Source organism: Herpailurus yagouaroundi, unplaced genomic scaffold (assembly GCF_014898765.1).
Source record: "Herpailurus yagouaroundi ecotype Mexico unplaced genomic scaffold, PumYag 186, whole genome shotgun sequence".
Classification (NCBI taxonomy): Eukaryota; Metazoa; Chordata; class Mammalia; order Carnivora; family Felidae; genus Herpailurus; species Herpailurus yagouaroundi.
Window position 1 is genome coordinate 29,754,737 of NW_024412417.1, and position 21,871 is coordinate 29,776,607.

The 21,871-nt window shown below is 37.4% G+C and overlaps 2 protein-coding genes across 7 annotated transcripts in view; one reads left to right on the plus strand and one right to left on the minus strand.

The window, feature by feature from the left end:
- The window catches only part of MRPL13 (mitochondrial ribosomal protein L13), a 50,533-nt gene extending 32,028 nt beyond the window's left edge, over window positions 1-18,505 (minus strand). The window contains exons 1-3 of one of the 3 annotated variants that reach the window (XM_040494333.1): window positions 18,201-18,329; window positions 15,142-15,265; window positions 4,217-4,310 (exon numbers count right to left, since the gene is read on the minus strand). In XM_040494333.1, coding sequence (XP_040350267.1) covers window positions 4,217-4,310; window positions 15,142-15,265; window positions 18,201-18,266 — 284 coding nt within the window. In that variant the 5' untranslated portion in view covers window positions 18,267-18,329. Of the gene's footprint in view, window positions 1-4,216; window positions 4,311-15,141; window positions 15,266-18,200; window positions 18,335-18,383 lie in introns of those variants that run through there. The other 2 variants (XM_040494332.1, XM_040494334.1) reach the window with 2 other exon arrangements.
- A 206-nt stretch (window positions 18,506-18,711) lies between these two features.
- MTBP (MDM2 binding protein) overlaps window positions 18,712-21,871 on the plus strand; it is an 80,170-nt gene continuing 77,010 nt past the window's right edge. For 2 of the 4 annotated variants that reach the window (XM_040494328.1, XM_040494330.1), the window contains exons 1-2: window positions 18,712-18,905; window positions 19,711-19,791. In XM_040494328.1, the coding sequence (XP_040350262.1) occupies window positions 18,788-18,905; window positions 19,711-19,791 (199 nt within the window). In that variant the 5' untranslated portion in view covers window positions 18,712-18,787. The remainder of the gene's footprint in view (window positions 18,906-19,710; window positions 19,792-21,871) is intronic. The other 2 variants (XM_040494327.1, XM_040494329.1) reach the window with 1 other exon arrangement.

Consider the following 21,871-nt stretch of genomic DNA (forward strand, 5'->3'; position numbering starts at 1 on the left):
AAAAAAAAAAAAGAGGTTAGAGTGGGAGAGAGCCAAAGCATAAGAGACTGTTGAGAACTGAGAGCAAACTGAGGGTTGATGGGGGGTGGGAGGGAGGAGAGGGTGGGTGATGGGTATTGAGGAGGGCACCTTTTGGGATGAGCACTGGGTGTTGTATGGAAACCAATTTGACAATAAATTTCATATATAAATAAAAAATAAAAATAAAAAAATAAAAAAATAAAAAAATAAAAAAATAAAAAAAATAAAATAAAAAAATAAATAAATTATCCTATATGTTGAAAAAGCCTCATGTATAAAGATGTTTTTCAGCTCTTTATGAAACTAAAAATTTTAATTAAAAAAAAGGACATTATGTATGCAAATCATATTCTGTATTACTACACAGTGACAAACTATTCATAAAAAGGCTTTCTGATAATTTTATATAAAGTGAAAAAAAGATGTAAACTTGTATATGTATTAAAATGTTTAGTCCACAGGATGAAAAATGATTTTTAGTTCCTTCTTTAAACTTTTCTGCATTTCCTAAAATTATCATATATTAAAATTTTTATAACTAGAAAGTTAAAATTTGAATATATAATGTAATAATGTTCTGAGCATAAAAAAAGTGGTACATCCAGTGAAATGAAGTAACAAAGTAAGTGAAGAGTCAACAGAAACTGAGAAACAAAACAGTTATTTACCATACGGGGTTGCGACAATAGGGAAGGCATTCAAGAAGAGGTTGAATGAGCCAGGTTTTAATGGATAAATATGAGTTCTTGAGAAAGACTCCTGTGAAGGAGAATAACACACGCAAAGGCAGAAAGGCAAGAAATAGCAATATGTTGGCTAAAATGAAGGATTCTGAAGCAGTAGTGGTAATTGGGTACCGATAATGTACAAGTTTAGAGTTTCAACCTTAGATAAGACAGCTCTACTGAAGGGGACACTACCAGCAGAGGGTATGTTATACTAGCTGTTCGCTATTAGCTGTGCTATTATTTTCCACAGATATTACTGCTACAGTAATTATTACAGCATTTTGTGCCAATACTTCCCCCTTTATGCTTTTATCGCATTATGTTACCCTGACTTTTCATATTTCTTCCCCCGTTACCTCTAAATTTTATAGAATTTGGTTTATCTGTACAGATTTCCTAATAGCAGAAACTACTGAAGCTGGATGTGAATTTATTTTGGTTATGTTAAATAACAATTTCATGAATAAGTTTAAGGAGAATGGGCAAAGTCTGGCTAATGGAAGCAAAAATGTTATTCTGAGTGGGTCACTTGGGTGGCTCAGTTGGTTAAGCGTCCAACTTTGACTCAGGGCAGGATCTCATGGTTTGCAAGTTCAAGTCCCACTGTCTGCTGTCAGCAAAGAGCCCACTTTGGATCCTCTGTCTTCCTTTCTCTCTGCTCCTCCTCTGCTTGTACGTGCTCTCTTTGTCTCTCTCAAAAATAAACATTAAAAATAAATAAAATAAAGTCTTTTAAAAAAAAAAGTTATTCCTAGCATTGCCTAAGACCCACTTAGGCAAGAGATGAAAAGAAACAGATGGAGACATTAAAGTCTGCTTGTCTAAGATGAAGGTGCAATTGGAAATAAACAATTTTAATCAAGAATGAAAGTTCAACATTTCTAACCGTATCTTGCATGACAGTATAGGAGGTATTTAATTAAATTTGTATATGACCTGAAGCAGAGGGCTTAACACATTACATGATGCAATCAAGATCTCAGAAGATTTAAAAAAAAATTTTTTTTTTGACATTTATTTATTTTTGAGACAGAGAGAGACAGAGCATGAACGGGGGAGGGGCAGAGAGAGAGGGAGACACAGAATCGGAAACAGGCTCCAGGCTCTGAGCCATCAGCCCAGAGCCTGACGCGGGGCTCGAACTCACGGATTGTAAGATCGTGACCTGAGCCGAAGTCGGACGCTCAACCGACGGAGCCACCCAGGCGCCCCAAGATCTCAGAAGATTTTAAAAGGCTGGAGGTAAAATTTAACTTAAGGTATTGTAGTTGGGTTAACATGGGTTAAAACATGGTTAAACAGCAGCATGTTTAAGAAAGACTTGGGAGTTTTGGCTGATAGTGAACTCCATGTACCACCCAATAGAGGATTATATAACTGAAAGATGGACGACTCCCATTATACTAGGAAGCCATCAGAACATAGCCAGTTGAGTGTATTTAGTTAAGAAAAACACTAGAGAGTGACCAAGATATAAGGGGATAGTCAAAGGGACACCATATAAAGAACTCTGAAGTAACTACAGATGTTTAGCTTAGGGAAAAGACAAATCAAGGGGCTCTTATTGATTCCTATCTCAAAATGATCTGAAGGATGTCATGTGGAGAGATATGATTATTTTACACTGTCCAAAGAGGAGAACTAAGACTAATATGAAAGCTAAAGAAAAACAGATTATGATTCAACAGCATAAAGATCTTTCTAAAATTTAAACCATTTCAAAGATGGAATGAATGGGCTGCCTTACAAGCCATGGGATCACTATTATTCAAACACAGGCAGAGAGACCTGGACATTGAGAGGTATGTTGTGGAGATTTTAGGTATCTTCCAAACTTGGGATTTTGTTCACCATTCCTTAAACATCTCATGTATTTTCAGAAGTTTAAGATAGTTCAAGAAACAACAGTGACATGAATTACAGGAAACAGAAATAAATGAGAAGATTGGTTTAAAAATGAGAATAATCTAGATCAGAGAGGTTATGTGAAAAGCTTCTAGAAAAAACAAATACTGTTAATAATAACTAGTATTTGGTGTAGTTCTGTGGGTTATTTTTGGTTGAGTAAATTATATATGCAGCATGTGCAAAGTTAGTATTTCCTTAAATGCCAATTTTTGAAAATAGCTTTTTCTTTTAAGTAAGATCAATTATTCTTTTCTGTTTTTGTTTTTTTTTTTAAAGGATGGTTACTTATTTAATACATTTTTTGTGGAACTTGAACTCATAACCCCAAGATCAAGAGTTGCATGCTCTTTCAACTGAGCCAGCCAGGTACCCATAGTAAGATCAATAGTATTTTTTTTTTTTTAATGTTTATTTATTTTTGAGAGAGAGACAGTGAGAGCCAGGGAGGGGCAGAGAGAGAGAGAGGGAGACACAGAATCCGAAACAGGCTCCAGGCTCCGAGCTGTCAGCACAGAGCCCGATGCGGCGCCCGAACCCACGAAGTGCAAGATCATGACCTGAGCCAAAGCTGGATGCTCAACTGGCTGAGCCAACCAGGCGCCCCAATAGTATTTTTAAAGTAATATATTTCAACTGCCTATATTCTTTGACAATGGCAGTATCATTTTTTTTTTTTTTGAGTAGTTGATACTTGATGTTACATTAGTTTTAGGTGTGCAACTTAGTGATTTAACAACTGTCTATTATGCTATGCTCACCACAAGTGTAGCTACCTTCTGTCATGATACAAGGCTATTGTAACACCAGTGAGTATAGTCCCTATGCTGTACCTTTTATCCCTGTGACTTATTCATTCCATAACTGAAAGCCTGTATCTCCCACTCCCTTTCACCCTCCCTTCCACTCTTACCCTCTTTGGCAACCATCAATCTGTTCTCTGTATTTATAGGTCTGATTCTGCTTTTTTGTGTGTTCATTTGTTTTTTTAGATTCCACACATAAGTGAAAGCATATGGTATTTGTCTTTCTCTGACACATTTCACTTTGCGCTATATATTCTAGGTCCATCCATGTTGTTGCAAATGGCCAAACTGCATCCTTTTTATGGCTGAGTAATATTCCAGTGCGCATGCACACATGTACATCATTATCCATTCATGTATCAATGGACACGTGGGTTGCTTCTCTATCCTGGCTATTATAAATAATGCCGCAATAAACATAGAGGTATATGTATCTTTACAAATTAGTATTTTTGTTTTCTTTGGGTAATAACCTAGTAGTGGAACTACTGGATCATATGGTATTTCTATTTTTAATTTTTTGAGGAACCTCCACACTGTTTTCCACAGTGGCCATACCAATTTACATTCCTGCCAACAGTGCATGAAGGTTCGTTTTTCTCCACATTCTTACCAACACTTATTATTTACTGTCTTAGCGGCCACACTGACAGATGTTAAGGTGATACCTCATTGTGGTTTTGATTTGCACTTCCCTGATGGTTAGATATGTTGAGCATTTTTTCATATGTCTGTTGGACAATGGCGTTATCTTACCCAGTATGTGAGGAGTACACTTTTTGTTCCCATTTATTTCCAGAAAATGCAATGTGCCTTGTGTTCATTATGACAACATGATCCCCACAGTCACCTAGATTTAAAAAGAACAAAGAAGAAAAGATATTATATGAAAGTCATGATTTTAAGAAAAAGTGGTCTTGGTTATTTATAAAGCTTTTCAAAGTCTAAACAACACGTTAAAAAACATAAAGCAAGTCACAGTGCAACACCAAAATCCTTGAACAGGATTTTGCTATTCTGTTCCTCTTTTACATAACATCTAAGTATAGAAAGAGTGAAAGAGTTGGCCAGACATTTGGAAAATCTCAACACTGGAAGATAAAAGAGGATATTATTAAAGATGCCAATAACAACAACACATCTTTTAAAGGCAAACTAATGTTATTCCTATGGTCTTTTCCCGTTAATAATTACACTTTGCTAAAATGTTTATATTAACATACCTTTAAATGTCTAATATAAACTTCCCCTTAAAAATAGAAGAGAAAATGAAAACAATACGCATATAGATGTAAAAAGGTATGTTTTACCAATAGGCAAATTGAAAACAAATGTAAAATGTCACAATTGATTTTTCTCCTTAAATTCAGAGAACAAGAGTATTATGATCTTATGCTTAACTACTAACCCAAGGCTTTTTCCAACCACATTTAACTAGCTACATTTAAACTGCCACTTTCAACTATGACAACATGCATATTTGATATTGCAGATGACCTGAAAATTAAAATATATGTATTAGATTAATTTTCCATAAAATTAATAAAAAAACCCTAAAAAGTCAACATGCAGTTTTCCCATGAGTCATGATACATCACAAAATCAAATAATCAAAAACATTTTTTAAATGCCTATTCTACTAATATGAAAACTTAAAAAGATTTTAATTTATTTAATAACACTGAAAAAATAAGTATAAATAAATACTGCATATGAAAACTAACAGTTGCATTATAAGATAATGAGCTTTGAATTTCAATGACAGCATTTTAAGAGAGAAGTATATAGTCTACATGGAATGAGGGTAAAAGAAAGAGAAAAAAGCAGGTAGGTTTTTTTTTTTTTTTTATCACAGTGAAAGGGAATCGAGAAGTGTAAAGGAAAGCTTTACCTGGGAAGCTTTGCTGTCAGTGGGTTGAAAAGACAGTTTGACTGTATTTGGCAAATTGATCAAAGTTCCTAAAAGTAACCCACAATGGGCTAGTAAGGCAACTGGACAAATGAACCAGGAAAATAAATAAAGACAGGGAGAAGATATCTATGTCATCTCAGAGAATGCTGAAGTTACCTTAGTTTTCAACCAGACTTTTACAGTTGAAGACACTAACGCCTGCTAAGATCAAGTGATCTGCCAAAGCTCACACACCATGTTATTTAATTCCCGGTTCAGGCTCTTTCTGTGACACTTAGGCTGAGGAAAAATGGAATCCTTAGCTTTACACAAGAGCTGAATTTATTTTTTAAATGTTATTTAAGCTTTAAATATGGAAAAACCGGGGCACCTAGGTGGCTCAGTCAGTTAAACGTCCCTTGATTTTGGCTCAGGTTATGATCTCATGTTTTGTGAGTTCGAGCCCCATATCGGGTTCATAGTGAAGAGCCTGCTTGGGGATTTTCTCTCTCTCTCTCTCTCTCTCTCAGCCCCTCCCCAACTCTTTCTCTCTCTCTCTCTAAATACTTAAAACAAACAAACAAACAAACAAACAAAAAGCATCTTGAGCTATTCCAAACAAACCTACTGTCTTTGTAGAGATCAAAAGGATCTCTCAAAGGACATTCAAAAGAATATCACAGATCAGATGAAAATCATCTGTAAGGTACGAACATCTAATCTGGGAAAAATTATTCTCCCTCAATAACATGCCTCTGGCATAAGTTATTGAGGGAGAATATATATTCTTAGAATATATTCTTAGAAAGACTTCTCTAACTCTAAATCAAACTAACCAGGAATTAAATATTTTTTAACTGCATTACATATTAAAACAAAAGCCAATATTGTTAAAGGCTGAAACCCTGAATATAGTACAATTATTTCTGTCTCAATTTCTACATACAATAGATTTCATTGTAAAGTTTCATTAAACACTTATGCTTTATAATATGTAGCAAATGTATATAAATTAGAACTCTACTGCCTGATCAAGAGATATTCCAAGAGAAATTAATTTCTTTCAGATTAAAAAAACTAAAGTAATAAGTAATTTTTAGAAAAAAGAGTTGTGAGTGTATTTGTAAAAACTCTCACCTTAGATGTGTAACCTTGACTCCTTTTATAATATTTGGTGTGTGTGTGCACACATGTGTGCATGAGTGAATGAATGAATGAATGAATGAATGAAATTAGGTGCCAAATAAATTCAGATAAATTCAATCAAAGTGGAAACTCAAAAGTGTCATGTCAGGGAACTGAAGTTCTAATGATGAGTCACACTGTCAGGGGTGCTTCTCAGTCCTACAGCTTCAGTGTTTTGGCTCATTTTCTCCCCTAAACCAGAACTCATATTTTTTCCTCAAAATTCCCTGGGAGGAAGAGATATAACATTCATTCTGGAGGCAGGAATATCAGTTGCTAATTGATCATGCACGCTTTTCTACTAGGTTCTGAGGACAGCTCTGAAATTCCTTTTTTTTTTTTTTTTTTTATTTTTAAAATTTTTTTTTTTTTCAACGTTTATTTTATTTTTGGGACAGAGAGAGACAGAGCATGAACGGGCGAGGGGCAGAGAGAGAGGGAGACACAGAATCGGAAACAGGCTCCAGGCTCTGAGCCATCAGCCCAGAGTCCGACGCGGGGCTCGAACTCACGGACCGTGAGATCATGACCTGGTTGAAGTCGGACGCTTAACCGACTGCGCCATCCAGGCGCCCCCGAAATTCTTTTTAACATACCAACCCTAGGTTAAAGTTATTTGTCACCTTCGTACCTCAACACGTACCAACTCCCCAGGTACGGTATTCAAGGATACCTACAGTTTAGGCTCAAACTTTCTAGCCTTATTTACCAGTTCTTTCCCATCCCAAACCATACTACTTGCTATTCTCTGAAGCATTATCCCATTATTTCTGTTTAAAACACACACACATACATACAGAAGATCGTATACACGGATCCCCTGATCTTTCCTTTGTTCGTTCCAGTAGAAATACTCTCCTGATTTATCTCCACTTGCTAAATTTTATCCATAAAATTTAAGTTCCACATAAATATCAGGTTCCAAAATTAATACCAGTCCTTTCATAAAGCCTTTCCTAATACCAAACCCAACTTCCCTTGATTCCACAAGGATGCCTGAATTTCTCTTATGATACCGATTTAACTCTATCTTGTCCTATCATTTGTACAATTTTACTTTCTCCACCTAAATTATAAGCTCCCTTCTGAAGACTCTTAATGTAGACCTCTTATATAATGGGAATTACAAGTCACAATAAGTGTTAAAAAAAAAATTCCTGGTGTTCACTTTAATGTAAATAGGGCTTGTTCTATCATGTCCGTTCGCATTCAATTCCTCTCTTAGATCGTAGTTCTTAGAAATTGGACCAATCAAAACTGTCTGAGCTGCTCAGATTCCATAGGGGGATGGATTCAGATGGAGATATCTGGTAAGTTTGGTGGGAATCTCTTCCAAAATCTGCTTTGTAGTTCTTTTCCATTGATTAATAAATTAATCCACTTACTACTTACTCATGTCAGGTACTGTTCTTGATGCTGAGAATAGAGCAATGAATGCAACCGAAATCCCTGGTCATAATAAATCCTACATTCTAGTGCAATGAGCTAGACAATAAACAAGTAAACATACAATACGTCAGAGGCTGATAAATATATGGGGATAAAGAGCAATGCAGTGGAAGTATTACTAATTGATACAGGTTTTTGTGTTTTAGTTTCCCTGGGAGAAATGTCCAAAAGTGCAATTGTTGTACGGCAAGCTCATGTTTAGTTTTATAAGAAACTGCCATATTCTTTTCCAGACTGGCTGTACCATTTTATACTCCTACAAACAATGTGTGAGCAATCCAGTTTCTTTGCATCATCACCAGCATTTGCCACTTTTTATTTTAGCTATTCTGACAGATACGCAGTGATGTCTCACTGTGGGTTTAATCTGTTTTTCCCTAATGGCTAATAATGCTGAATCATTTTATGTATTTATTTACCATCTGGTCATGATACTTTGCTCATTTTCTAATTAAGTGTTAGTTTGTTTCTTGTTGACTATATGGTTTGCAAATATTTCCCTTCAGTCTGTAGCTTGTCTTTTCATCCACTCCACGTGTCAAATCCCTCTTTAAAAGCTCTTTGCTGTAGCTTACTGATTTTAAAACTGTATTTGATAGAGATGTCAGGTTCTGAGAAGGTGACTCAAAGGGGAAAGGGTCGAGCATCTTCTCCCTCCTTCAACTAGCACAGCACTGCTTTTATATATTGGGTCTCCTTACAAGATTTGGTTTGAGAAATGTTTGAAAATAGCTATTTCAATTGAGTGATAAATAACAAAATTGGCTTTGGCCATTTTGTTTGTTTCCAACCTTGAAAGATAAATGTCCAAATGCCTTCTTCAGTGTTTTTTTTGGCATCCCTGAATTTGTGCATAGCTAATATAACAGACGATCACATCAGTTACCACAAAATCTACTGAGTATAAAGACACTGTGATAGGAACAAGGTATGTTGTTCAAATTTATTGATAATATCTAAGTATTCACTTTTAAAGGAGTTAAGTATTCAAGATATGATCTAAAGCAAAACTCTCCTTCACTGCTTTGTATGATGATATTCTAGGAGTTGAAGAATAAATGTGCAATTAAGATTGCAAAATTAAAATGATACAGTAATTTACATTTGAAATAAACTGACACTGAACTTAAATAGTAAAAGAGAAAAATGTGTTAGCTTGGTAACTTTAAAAAGAGCATCCTAAACTTTTCTTTTCCCTAACAAGTCTTTAAAAGATTAAATAAATAATATAAGGCAGAATGTTAGAGATTAGATCTAATCTTTGTTGAACTGCCTGGTTTGCTAGAGTTTATAACATTAAGAACTGTGTGCAACTTCTGTTTCCTTTCATGTAGATCAGGAGTATTTTAGGATAATCTAACAATAACTTTAGAAAATGCTAAAGGAAGGTTTCTCTCTGCTTCTTTTATTTATTTTTTAAATTAATTAATTAATTTATTTAAAATGCTTGTTTATTTTGAGAGAGAGAGAGAGAGAGAGAGAGAGAGAGAGAGAGAGAGAGAGAATGTGTGTAAGCAAGGGAGGGGCAGAGAGAAGGAGAGACAGAATCTTAAGCAGGCTCCGTGCTGTCAGCACACAGCCCAACATGGGACTCAATTTCACCAACCGTGAGATCATGACCTGAGCCAAAATCAAGAGTGGAACAGCTAACTGACTGAGCCACCCAGGTGCCCTTCTGCTTCTTTTAAACATTCACACTGTTCTCAATTTATTAATCTGTGGGCAATGAAAAGAATGGAGTCCTCATGAAGAGTAAGTATAATCTAAAAACTACCATGTGCCCTTTCTTTTTATTATCAGTGACAAACATGTTCAAAGAGCTCCCAGGTCCCAAATTCAGAAGGGCAGCTCTGATTAGAAAGAGAAGGGAACTTTTCCTAGTTCTACATCATTTCCAGCTTGACTCAGACCACATTTTCCATAAAAAATAACCTTATAAGTGGAAAGTTGGTTTTCTATAAAACTTCACAAAGTCTACTGGACCTGTAAAGTAGTTCAAATACAGTATACATTATGTTTGGATATATTATCGGCTAACTTTTATAGCTACTCCTGGATATATGACCATCATTTATAGTATTATTTATCTGGGAAATTGTATGTCAATTTTCAAACAAACATGTTTACAGCGATTGTGAGAACATAAAAATGCTTGATAAATGCTTATTTAACCAATGAATGTTAGAAATAAACTTACGACAGACATGTTTGTAAGCTGAAAATTGCTTGCAATTTAAGTTTTGACTTTAGTGACATCTTGTGGACATAAAAAGTGTTGCTGATACAAGTTCCATATTAAATTATATAGTGAAACAAAAATACAGCTTAGTCTTTAAAACGTTAATTTTTAATTTCATAGAAAAGCTATTGTCCTTTACTAGAAAAGGATGACGTGATAGGTAGCTACCAAAGCTCTTTTGGTGTGCTAGCAAGTATTTTCATTAGCACTTAAAAAATACTTTTGCGGGGCGCCTGGGTGGCGCAGTCAGTTAAGTGTCCGACTTCAGCCAGGTCACGATCTCGCGGTCCGGGAGTTCGAGCCCCTCGTCGGGCTCTGGGCTGATGGCTCAGAGCCTGGAGCCTGTTTCCGATTCTGTGTCTCCCTCTCTCTCTGCCCCTCACCCGTTCATGCTCTGTCTCTCTCTGTCCCAAAAATAAATAAACGTTGAAAAAAAAAATTAAAAAAAAAAAAAAAGAATACTTTTGCAATAATGACCTGCTTGTAGGAAAGCAGAATTTTAATTCAGTGAACAGATAAGTGCTATACTTTAAGAAAGAAATTACATTACTACGAATTCTAGTTTTTCCCAAATTTTGTATTGTTTGTATTTCTACAAAAACAACCTAAGGCGCCTGGGTGGTTCAGTCGGTTAAGCATCCAACTTCAGCTCAGGTTATGATCTCACGTATCGTGAGTCTGAGTCCCGTGACAGGCTCTGTGCTGACAGCTCAGAGCCTGGAAAGCCTGCTTTGGATTCTGTGTCTCCCTCTCTCTGCCCTTCCCCCACTCACTCTCTGTCTCTCAAAAATAAATAAATGTTAAAAAAAAAATTTTTTTAAAGGGGCGCCTGGGTGGCTCAGTCAATTAAGCGTCTGACTTCGGCTCAGGTCATGATCTCGCGGTCTGTGAGTTCGAGCCCGGCGTCGGGCTCTGTGCTGACAGCTCAGAGCCTGGAGCTGCTTTAGATTCTGGGTCTCCCTCTTTCTCTGCCCCTCCCTAGCTCACACTCCCACTGTCTCTCTCTGTCAAAAATAAATAAACTTAAAAAAAAATTTTTTAAAAAAACAACCTAAAAGATCTTGTATATTACCTTGTTGATAACACTGCCAAGAAAAAAAAAAAAAAACTTAGCAGGAAAACATAGTTTAAGTGGCTAAGAATCACCACACTGATGTGGAATGGGTAATTTACTATCTGATGAAACAGGTGCCTGGGTTCTGGTCCAAGTTCTATTATAATATAGCTAAGTGACAGGGAGAAAGTCATTTTATTCTTCTGATTTTACTTCTCACGTATGTCAATGAAGCAATTAAAATATCTAAAGTCCTAAGGAATTCATTCTATTACTTGGTAATTCGAAGACTATAACATTCTCCTTGTCTGCCAAAAACCACAGATATTGTTTTTAAGTTTATTTATTTATCTTGAGAGACAGACACAGTGCTTGGGGTGGGGGGGGGGGGTTGGGTAGGGTCAGAGAGGGAGAGAGAGAATCCCAAGCAGGCTCAGCACTTCCAGCACAGAACCTGACATGGGGCTCAAACCCACAAACTGTGAGATCATGACCTGAGCCAAAACCAAGAGTCAGACACTCAACCGACTGAGCCACCCAGCGCCCCACAAAAACCCGAGATTTTTAAAGCAAACAGATTTATAATTAGTCAAGCGTAGGTCTGCTGACCACTATTTTACTTTCAAGGTGTGGTTGCTCCTCACTATTCATGTATTCTGTATTACAAATTTGCCTATTCTCTTAAAATTTGATAATCTCAAAACTTGCAGTGCTTTCCCAGTCATTTGCAGACATGTGCACGGCAGTGAAAAATTTGAGTAGCTTGATGCATAAGCTAAGGTCAAATATGGTAATGCACTGTCTTTTGTTTCGGCTCTTTTACTATAAACCAGTGTCCTTTTGTGGTCTATTTAGTGCTAGGTTTTTGGCATTACTGTGCTTTTTATAAGTGACTTTGCTGTTTAAAATATCCCTCGAGTCTGATGCTGAAGTGCTGTGTAGTATTCCTAAGTGCAAGAAGCCTGCAGTGTATCTTACAGAGAAATCCTGTGTTAGATAAGCATCGTTCAGGCATGAGTTACTGTGTGGTTAGCCGTGAGTTCAACGCTAAAGAAGCAACAATATGTATATTAAACAAGCTGTCTTTAAACAGAAACACACATAAAACAAAGCTATTTATTGCCTGGCTGACAAATGAATGTTGTGACTAGAGGCTCATTGGAACCTAACCATATCTCTAAAGCCATGGTTCAGCGTTCGCTCTCTTTCAGAATTCATGGTGACTTTAAAGAAAGTAACTACGGTGAATAATGAAAACTGTGCTCATAAAACATTTTCTTAAAAGTGTCATTCCACAAAACATTTTTGATAAGCATCTCTGAAGGACCAGATGTTGTACTAAGTGCTTGAAAAACTAACACTGACATGACAAAATCCTTACATTCATATTCCATACTTAAAGATTTCACAGGTTGTGGGCTGACTTTGAAATTTTCATTAAGTGAAGAAAAAGAGGGGCGCCTGGGTGGCTCAGTCAGTTGAGCGTCCGACTTCGGCTCAGGTCATGATCTCACTGTTCCTGAGTTCGAGCCTCGCATCAGGCTCTGTGCTGACAGCTTGTAGCCTGGAGCCTGCTTCGGATTCTGCCTCTCTCTCTCTCTCTCAAAAATAAATAAACATTAAAAAAATTTTTTTAAAAAGTGCAGAAAAAGATTAGAGCAGCAAGTATGAGAAATGGCGTAACTCATGAGTTCTTGCTTTTACCCAAATCAACCCATCTGCAGTACTTTCCCTGCTAGCTCCACAGATCCAAAATCTAACTTAGCTAAATGCCAGAGCCCCGATTAAAAGTAATTTCTTCATTCTCAAAACTCGTATTCATGAATGCGTATATTCACTCAAAAAACATTTTATGTAGTCCAACTATGTGTCAAACACTATTCTAGACACTGGGCATATAGCTGTGAAAAATTTAGGCAAAGTTCCTATCCTCTTAGAACTTAGTGTGGTGGAGGTGTGGATAATACATATTTATATATGTCAGGTGATCAGAGCACGCTAATTAAAAAAAAATTTTTTTAATGTTTATATTTAGGAGCGAGAGAGAGTGTGAGCAAGGGGGTAGGGGGTGGGAAGTGGGGGGAGGGCAGAAAGACAGGAAGACACAGAATCTGAAGCAGGCTCCAGGCTCTGAGCTGTCAGCACAGAGCCCAATGCGGGGCTCGAACTCACGAACCATGAGATCATGACCTGAGCCAAAGTCGGATGCTTAACCAACTGAGCCACCCAGGTGCCCCTAAAGGCAAGGTAAAGTATAGAGTGAAAGGGTGAGATGACAGAGGAACTGGGGAAGGCCTCTCTCAGAATACAAATGAGCAGAAATCTGAAGGATGTGAAGAATTAAGCCATAAATCTGGAAAACCCCATCCAGGCAGAGGGAACAAAATATGAAAAGGCCCTAAGGCAAAAATGTGCTGACAGGCACATTAAGGAAAGAGCAGCAAGCCTTAGTGGATTACCCTAGGAGGTAGGAAGCAAACTCAGCAAGGTAAAAGGGACCACACCGTGTAGGTCCTTGTAGGGACTGGCAAATGTTGGCTTTTACTTTCTCATTTGGAAGAGACATCTGCAACTCATCTGTAGAGAAAAGACCCTATTGGGGCAAGAGTAGGAGCAGCGAGATCAGTGAGGAGGTTTTGGAATAATCCCAACTAGAGAGCCAAGTGGTTTAAAATTACAGTAGAAGAGTTAATGAGAAGTAGCTAGATTTCAGATACATATATTTTTTCAGATATATACCCATATATATGAGTTGAACAAAGAGAAGTCACAAATGAAGCAAACACTTCTGACTAGCCCAACTAAAAGAATACAGATGCTGTTAACTAAGATGGGGAAACCAGAAGTAACAGGTTGGTTTTGGGTGGGGGAAATCAGGAAGTAGGACATCTCTGAGTTAAACACACATTAAAATGTTGCAGATGCCCACTGGACACCTAAGGTTTATTGAGTAGAAATGAGGTTATGGGAGTCTGGAATACAGGGAAAAGGTAAAAAATGAAGATATGAATTTGGGAGGTTAGCCTAACAGAAAATATTTAGAGACCTGAACCTGAATGTGATTGCCTAAGGAATGTGAAGGGGTCCAAAGACCAGGCTTCAGGGCACTCCTATTTTTTTTTTTAAGTGTATTTATTTATTTTGAGAGACAGAGAGAGAGTGAGCAAGGGAGGGGCAGAGAGACAGAGAGGGAGAGAGAATCTCAAGTAGGTTCTGCACTGTCAGTGCAGGGCCCAACACAAGGGTCAAAACCAGGAACCATGAGATCATGAGCTGAGCTGAGCTGAAACCAAGAACCAGAGGCTTAACCAACTGAACCATCCAGGTGCCCTCCATGCCCCTCCCTCCTAATTTTTAATGAGAGAAGATTGGGAGTTTGGAAAGTTGAAAAAAACAAAGGGGACTGGGAAGGAGGAGTTAGTAAGAGAACGCATCCAAAAACAAGTAAAGAATGTGTTTAAGAAGAAAGTTCTTTATATGACAACTAGCCTGGACTCCTCAAAAGGTTAATGGCAGGAAAAAATAAAAGAGAAGGATTCTTCTACATTTAAAAAGACTAAAGGAACATAACAATTAAAGGCAATAATACATAAAGCTTGGTTGGGTCCTGGTTTTAAAAAAGTAACAGCTATAAAAAAATATGCATGAAACCACTAGGCAAATGTGAAAATGCACTGGACATTAAACTGTACAATTAAATTATGTTTATTTTGTTACGTATGATAATGGCATTTTGGTTACATAGGGGAATATACTTATTCTAGGAGACACATGCTAAATTCAGGGGGATTTATTGAGACATCTGCATTCTATTCTGGCATGAAAATTATGGATATTCGTGACAGATATAAAATGATACTCACTCAGTTGATGGTATACAGGTTTATGCAATCCTTGAAGTTTGATTGATGCCAAAGCAGCCAGTTTGCCAGGGGGCTGCATTTTCCCATCTAAGAGATACCAAACCCGAGCAAAAGTGGCCCATTGCTTGGGGAAAAAAAAGACAGAGAGAGAGAGACAGAGAGACAGAGACAGAGACAGAGAAAACAATAAAGAAAGTTCTAATTAAAATGGAAATAATTGAGATTATTATATACCATCATGTATATTCTACTGTTAATATCAATAATTACTTTGAAAAAAGATCCTGTCACTAAATAATCGCTTTGGTTTTGTTTTCATTTGTTTCTGGAAAAGGAGGGTCTTTTTACATTCTACAAAGATTAACACAGTAATTTTTCTTGCCTGCCTTCCTATTAGCAGTGTGGATGATATTTTATTTAAAACATTTCAAAGATATATTTTCCTTTATATTATGACAATTTTTGATATCATACAGAATAGAATCTGGAAGAGTAATGGGAACTCTTATGAAAGCAGAAACTGTTTATAAGGTCTTCAAAAATACTTTGAAGACTAATATGTATTAAATTGAAAAATGAGTAGCTAATTGGGAACTGAAAACTATTCAGCAGTTCAATTCCATGGAAGAGGTAAGTAACAGAATATAGCTAGACAAGTATAGATGGAGGATGTTGAATAAACTCAAATTTTACATAGCTGCCTTACACAGATATCTTTAGGCTGCGTCAGGCATAAACCATTGTCTTTGTAGTATCCATCAGTACCTTCAAGCTCTCAGAAAATTCCAGCCCATAGAGATGTCAACCAGATGCTTTCTGTATGCATATACACAGGTTGCTAAACAATGCTGGAAAAAATACAATCAGGCTAATTGGGTTTATTTTAAATTTTATTATTACAAACCTCATATCAGCTTCTAAACTGCTCACCATTTTTTTTTCCTTTCTTACTTTTCTAGTTTCTACTTGTTCTCCTCTCTTTTGTCAGATTTCTCTCTTAAGTATTTCACATATTTTGATGCCATTGTAAGTAGTATTGTATTTTTAATTTAAATTTCTGTTTGTTGCTAGTATATAGAAATACACCTCATTTTTTGCATTTTGGTCTTGTACCCTGCAACTTTGCTAAACTTATTTATCAGTTTTAGGAGCTTTTCTTAGATTCCATCTGATTTTTCACAAAGACAATCATGTCTTCTGCAAATAAAGACAGCCTCTAGCCCATATCTTTTCCCTAGTACTCTCAGCTTATGACTAACTAAAAAAATAAAAATAAAAATAAAAAAGGATTCAAACAGTGGGAAGTCTATAGGACAATCTTTTGTCTTCAATAAATTGCAAAGGAAAAAATAGGAAAAAGAACTTAAGAGAGAATTAAAAAACATGAAATTATTACATTCTAAATCCTAAACCAAAGGAACAAACAGTAAAAATGTATGTATTTCTATAACATAAATGAGAAAATTGGGGATTTGAACATATACTAGATATCTGATATTAAGGAATCATGATTACTTTTTGTCTTTGATAAATGGTATTGGGATTATATTTCCAAAAAGAATCCTTATAGAGAACATACTGAAATATTTATTTATGAAATAACAGGAATCTGAGATTCATCTCAGATTCATAAGGGGAAGAAGTGAATGGGGGGTACAGATGAAAAAATATTGGCTAGGAGGTTTTTGAAACTGGGCTGTACCTTCATTTATATAGGATTGAAATTCTCCATAATAAAGTTAAACAAAACAAAACAAAAAACAAACCCTCTCTACCTCACTTACCCACTGCCTCCTTTGTGGCAAAATTCTCCCAAAGAGTTGTCTTTACTCCAATTTGTCCTCATGCTGACTTCAGCCTGCTCCACCCTGGCTTTTCTTCTCCCACACCCATCACCCTCTCTCTATTGCCTGTCAAAGTTACCAGGACCTTCATGTCACTGAATCCCTTGGTCAATTCTAAGTCTTCAATACAGGTGATCATTTCCTTCTCCTGGATATTCTTTCCTCACTTGATTTCCAGGACACCACCCTCTGTTGGTTTTTTTCCCTACTTTGCTTGTTTTCCTATCTCTTGCCACTGAAATGTTGAAATGTTCCAGAATTCAGTTCTTGGTCCTTCTCTCTTTTCTATACACACCTTCTCAATGACTACATCCAGACTCGTATGTTTACATGTCATTTCCATGCTTATGACTCCCAAGTGTAGAAATTTACATCTCTAGCCTTGACCTCTTTCCTGAACTCTACAATTGTACCAATTGCCCATTTGGTAGCTGCACTACAGTGCTTTTTAAACCATCTCCTAAAGGCTAGTTTGTCCCCATTCCATTGCAGATCAATATTTTGATAAAAAAAAAACAAAAAACCTTGTTCAAAAACCATTAAAATACCGCCATATCATCAAACTGCTGTAAAGTTTTCAAATTTTTAATTTTACTTCTTAAATTTGCTTCCTCCAGGAGAGGTAACAAACAGTTCAAGGAAGGAATCACTCCTGGAGCAGGACTGGGCTAAGAAGCATCTCAGGTCAACAGACCCAAAGCTGAACTCCAGCTCTTCTACCTGAAACCTGCTTCAATTTCAGTCTTCCCTATCTCAGCTGATGGCACACGCTTCCGGTTTCAGAAACAAAAAACCTTAGAGTAATCCTTGTTCTTTCGTTGTCAGCTCACATTCAATCCTTCAGGAAATCCTTTTGACTCCACCTTCAAACAAAACCTTAGCACTTTTCAACCCTATACTGTCTAGTTCGGTTTGTGCCACCATCGTGTTTAGCCTGGATCACTGCAGTTGGCCTCTAAACCGACTCTTTGTTTCTACCTTCCACCAATCCCCACCTCTGAACAGTCTATTCTTAACTCAGGTGCCAGAGAGCTCCTTCTAACACTTTTAAGTGAGATCACTGTCACTTCCTGGCTCCAAACCCTTCACTAACTAGATCCTCATTTTATTCAGTAATAAGCAAATCCTTACAATGGTCTACAGTGCCCTATCTGAATACTCTTTCCTTAGAAAAAAAGTCATGAAAAGGGCTAACTGAAAAGAGGAGACGAATACCAAAGAGAACAACAGCAAGCGGCGGCCAGAATCACGATTCTCAAAAGTGCTTTCCCGAGGCATCATCTCCTGGCCCAGGAACTCCTCTTTCCTGCCCACTCAGCATCACTAAATCCACCGAAGCCACTGACTTCCTTCTGCCAGCATAATGAACTCCATCAAGCCACAAGAGTTCAAGCTCACCTGGGGCGCCCTAGAGAAACTCGACATTTTCTCCACTTGCAGGACCGTCCTACTCCCAGGGTCCACAGCCAGACCCCAGCATTAATGGCCCGGCGGGAAACATATATGGGCAAGCATGACAGTTCCTAGGCCAGCCAGCCGTCGTCAGTTTCTCTGCCTTTTCTGGGTCTCCTCCAATCTTCCCATGGTAGCACTTTCATCCTGACAGGAGGAAATAATGCAGTCATTGACAGAATAACTCCCCCAAAGAACCCGCCGGCTGGAAAAGCTGAGGCAAACCGACCCAGCGCGCACAATTTCCAGCCGACCTAAATTTGGTGGATGGAAACCGGAAGTGCCTAAGCAGCGCGCGACTATTTGGATGTGGAAACCAAGAGCTGAAATAGGAGCTCGGCTCGAAGGAGATGGATCGGTACCTGCTCCTTGTGATCTGGGGGGAAGCAAAAGTCCCGTCAGCAGCGGGTGGGGAAGTGGATCATGGGCCTGGGAAGTCGTCCGTTGAGGGTACCGAGAAACAGCCGGGTAAGCGCAGGGCTGAGAAAGAGCGGGAACAGGGCGGGGAGGGGAAGAAATTTAAGTTTGAGATCAAGTTCTGCCGGTGTGGGAGGGGGGCTATCTCGAGTTGTCCCGAGAATCTGAGACTCTATGGGATCGTCCCAATAAGGGCTGAAAAATGTCATTATCTTCGTGGAGAAATAGGGACAAATTTGTGGATGCACAATTCCAGTACTCAGAAGTTCTTGGCACAGTAAAAATTTAACTGATTTATTCTCTGTGCCTTCGGAATGGAATGTCTTCTTGTTAGAAATATATGCATTCAATAGGCGATTCCGTCAACTCTATGTTCCAAATACAAGTAATACAGAAAGGAACAAGATGGACAAGGATCTTACTCTCCTAGAGTCTACATCCTAATGGGAGGAGATATCCTACATATAAAAACTAAGATTTAAAAAAATGGTAAATTTAAAACAATCGTGACCGTTTGAAATTACACTCCTTTTTGGTGTTTCTGTCTATAATCCGCACTGCATTTTATTTATTTGTTTGTTTTGATTGAGCAGGCATCTTGAGGAGAAAATATATGTGGTTGTGTATAGAGTATTGTGACAGAGTTTCCCTTCTCTGCTTAAAATTATCCTTTGGGGGGAATTTTGAATATTTAACTGGCTAGCGTGTATAAACCAGAGGAGCCTTTTGGGTTTTCTCTGTGTAGCTCTTTTATGTACAACATGTTTTTCTGAAGAGTCTCTGATGGTGAAATTGGAATAGGTCTAGATTATGTAACTCTTGTGCCCATTGAGTTAGTTTGCCTTTTCTTTTTCAGATTTAACAGCAGCAAATGTTTATCACCTCCTGAAAAGGAGCATTAGTGCTTCAATGAATCCAGAAGATAGTACTTTTCCTGGTAAGTATAACACGAACCCCTTTTTTCTCTGGCCCTGTATTTGTATTGGAAATAAATTTGATTAATTTGGTCACTTAAAAGTATGAAAGATACTTGTTGACTGCACACATCACTGGGATAGGGAGATAAGTAAGGAAATACAAAACTGAAAAAGATGCTAATTCCCTCTTCCTGCTGCTTGAATGTCATTAAGTTGTGTGAAAATTATTATGAAAATTATTCTAGGTTCTCAGCTTGGCTTTTGTTCCCTTTGTGGTATTTCCTTGCCCATCTTTAGCTCCATATATAATAGGGTAATGTGGTATTATAAGGAGGATTTATGATTTGGCCTGAGTACAAATACATTATTAATGCTCTTACACATTTCTTACCATTTTTTTCCACCCTTATCTCTTATTGATTTTCTTAAAAGCACTTCATAATTGTTAAACACAGTAATCTTGTCTCCGTTCTTGTCTGTTTTACCTTTTTCAAAGTATTTGGCTTATTTGACCAGCCTTTGCTTTGTAAAAATCTCTTCTCCTTCGGTTTCTGTTGGCATTATACAAATCCATCTACTTTTTTTTTTTTTTTTTATAGTTATCTTCTCTTTTACTTCCTCTTCTTGGCCTCTGAGAGTGTCTTTCAAAGGCTCAGAAAAAGGAGATAACCAAAACAGACCAAATTAAAAGCTGAAGGAAGTTTCTGGAGATGCTCTGGGTAGGGTGCTCATTCATGCTGCCCTAGTCTGTTTTGGTTATAAATGTTCATGCTGCCCTAGTCTGTTTGCCAAGTTGTGGTAGTACTCATTACTTTTTCAAGTTGGTATAATTTAAGTCAATACTACTGGTATTGCAAGAAAGCTTTTCTTTCACTTATGCCTCGAAAGTATACATTGAAGAAATATTGGGAGCATTATAGGAATTCTTGGGATAACTTTTGCTACCTGTTTGGGTAGATAGAAGTTTCTTGTCCAAGGGGCGTCTGGGTGCCTCAATCTGTTGAGCATCCGACTTCAGCTCAGGTCATGATCTCTTGGTTCCTGAGTTCAAACCCCACATTGGGTTCTCTCTTTCACAGCAGCTATTTTTAGAATCCATTTACATTAGATTTGAATGTCACTTTTGGTGTTAATCACTTTTTGCTTCTTTGCTGTGCCTTTATCTTTTTTTTTTTTTTTCCTTTTGCCAATTTCCTCTTCCTGTTACCCATTTTTGTAAAATATGTAAATTTATCACTGGGAGACAAGAAGGAAACACAATTACATATTTGTCATCTATTCATATGAACTGAATAACAGCTATGCAGTGACCAATCAGCAACAAACTTTGAAAAGTAGTAATGTGATTGGTCACTGATCATGATACACATCTTTGATTTATGTAGTGATTTGTGATATGAGAAGCTAGCAGTGAAGTTTTGCTTTAGGCAATTACAGTTGATTAATAAACCATGATAGCTGCAGTTTGAGCCCTGTTTTGGGGGACCAGGTGTTATTTAAATCATGGGAACTGAAATCTGCATATCAGAACCATGCAAAGAGATTGAATTTCTTACCCTGTGAACATTATTGCTTTCAGTAATATGGCAAGTCTGAGAAACTGGAAGTATAATATGATTATAATTGAGATAAGGCTGGAGAGATAGGCATAGCAATGTGGAGGACTTTGTAAACCATGTCAGGGCTCTTGGACTTCTTTATAATGATAATTAGCCATTGAAGGCCTTAGTGAAGGAAGAGATCCGGTGACATCTGTGTTGTTGAAGTATTCTGGCTACAGTATAGTGGACAAATTGGAGGAAAGTATAGGCATGAGGGGGCTGCTGCAGAAGACCAGCTAAGAAGTAAGAGAGGTAGCCGAGGTAGAGGAAAATGGATCTGAAAGAAATTATGGAGGTAGAATCCACCTGACCTAGTGTTGCATTGGTGTGATTCAGGAGAAGGGTAGTGTGAGAAAGCAATCAAGAATGACATTAGATTTCTGGCTTGGGTATAGTATAAGTGGTGGCATTTAGCAAGATAGGAGAATTAGAGTTTGAGGCATGGTAGATGAGGGGCCATAAGACAAGCTGAGTGAGAGCCCAGCACAAGCTAGCACAA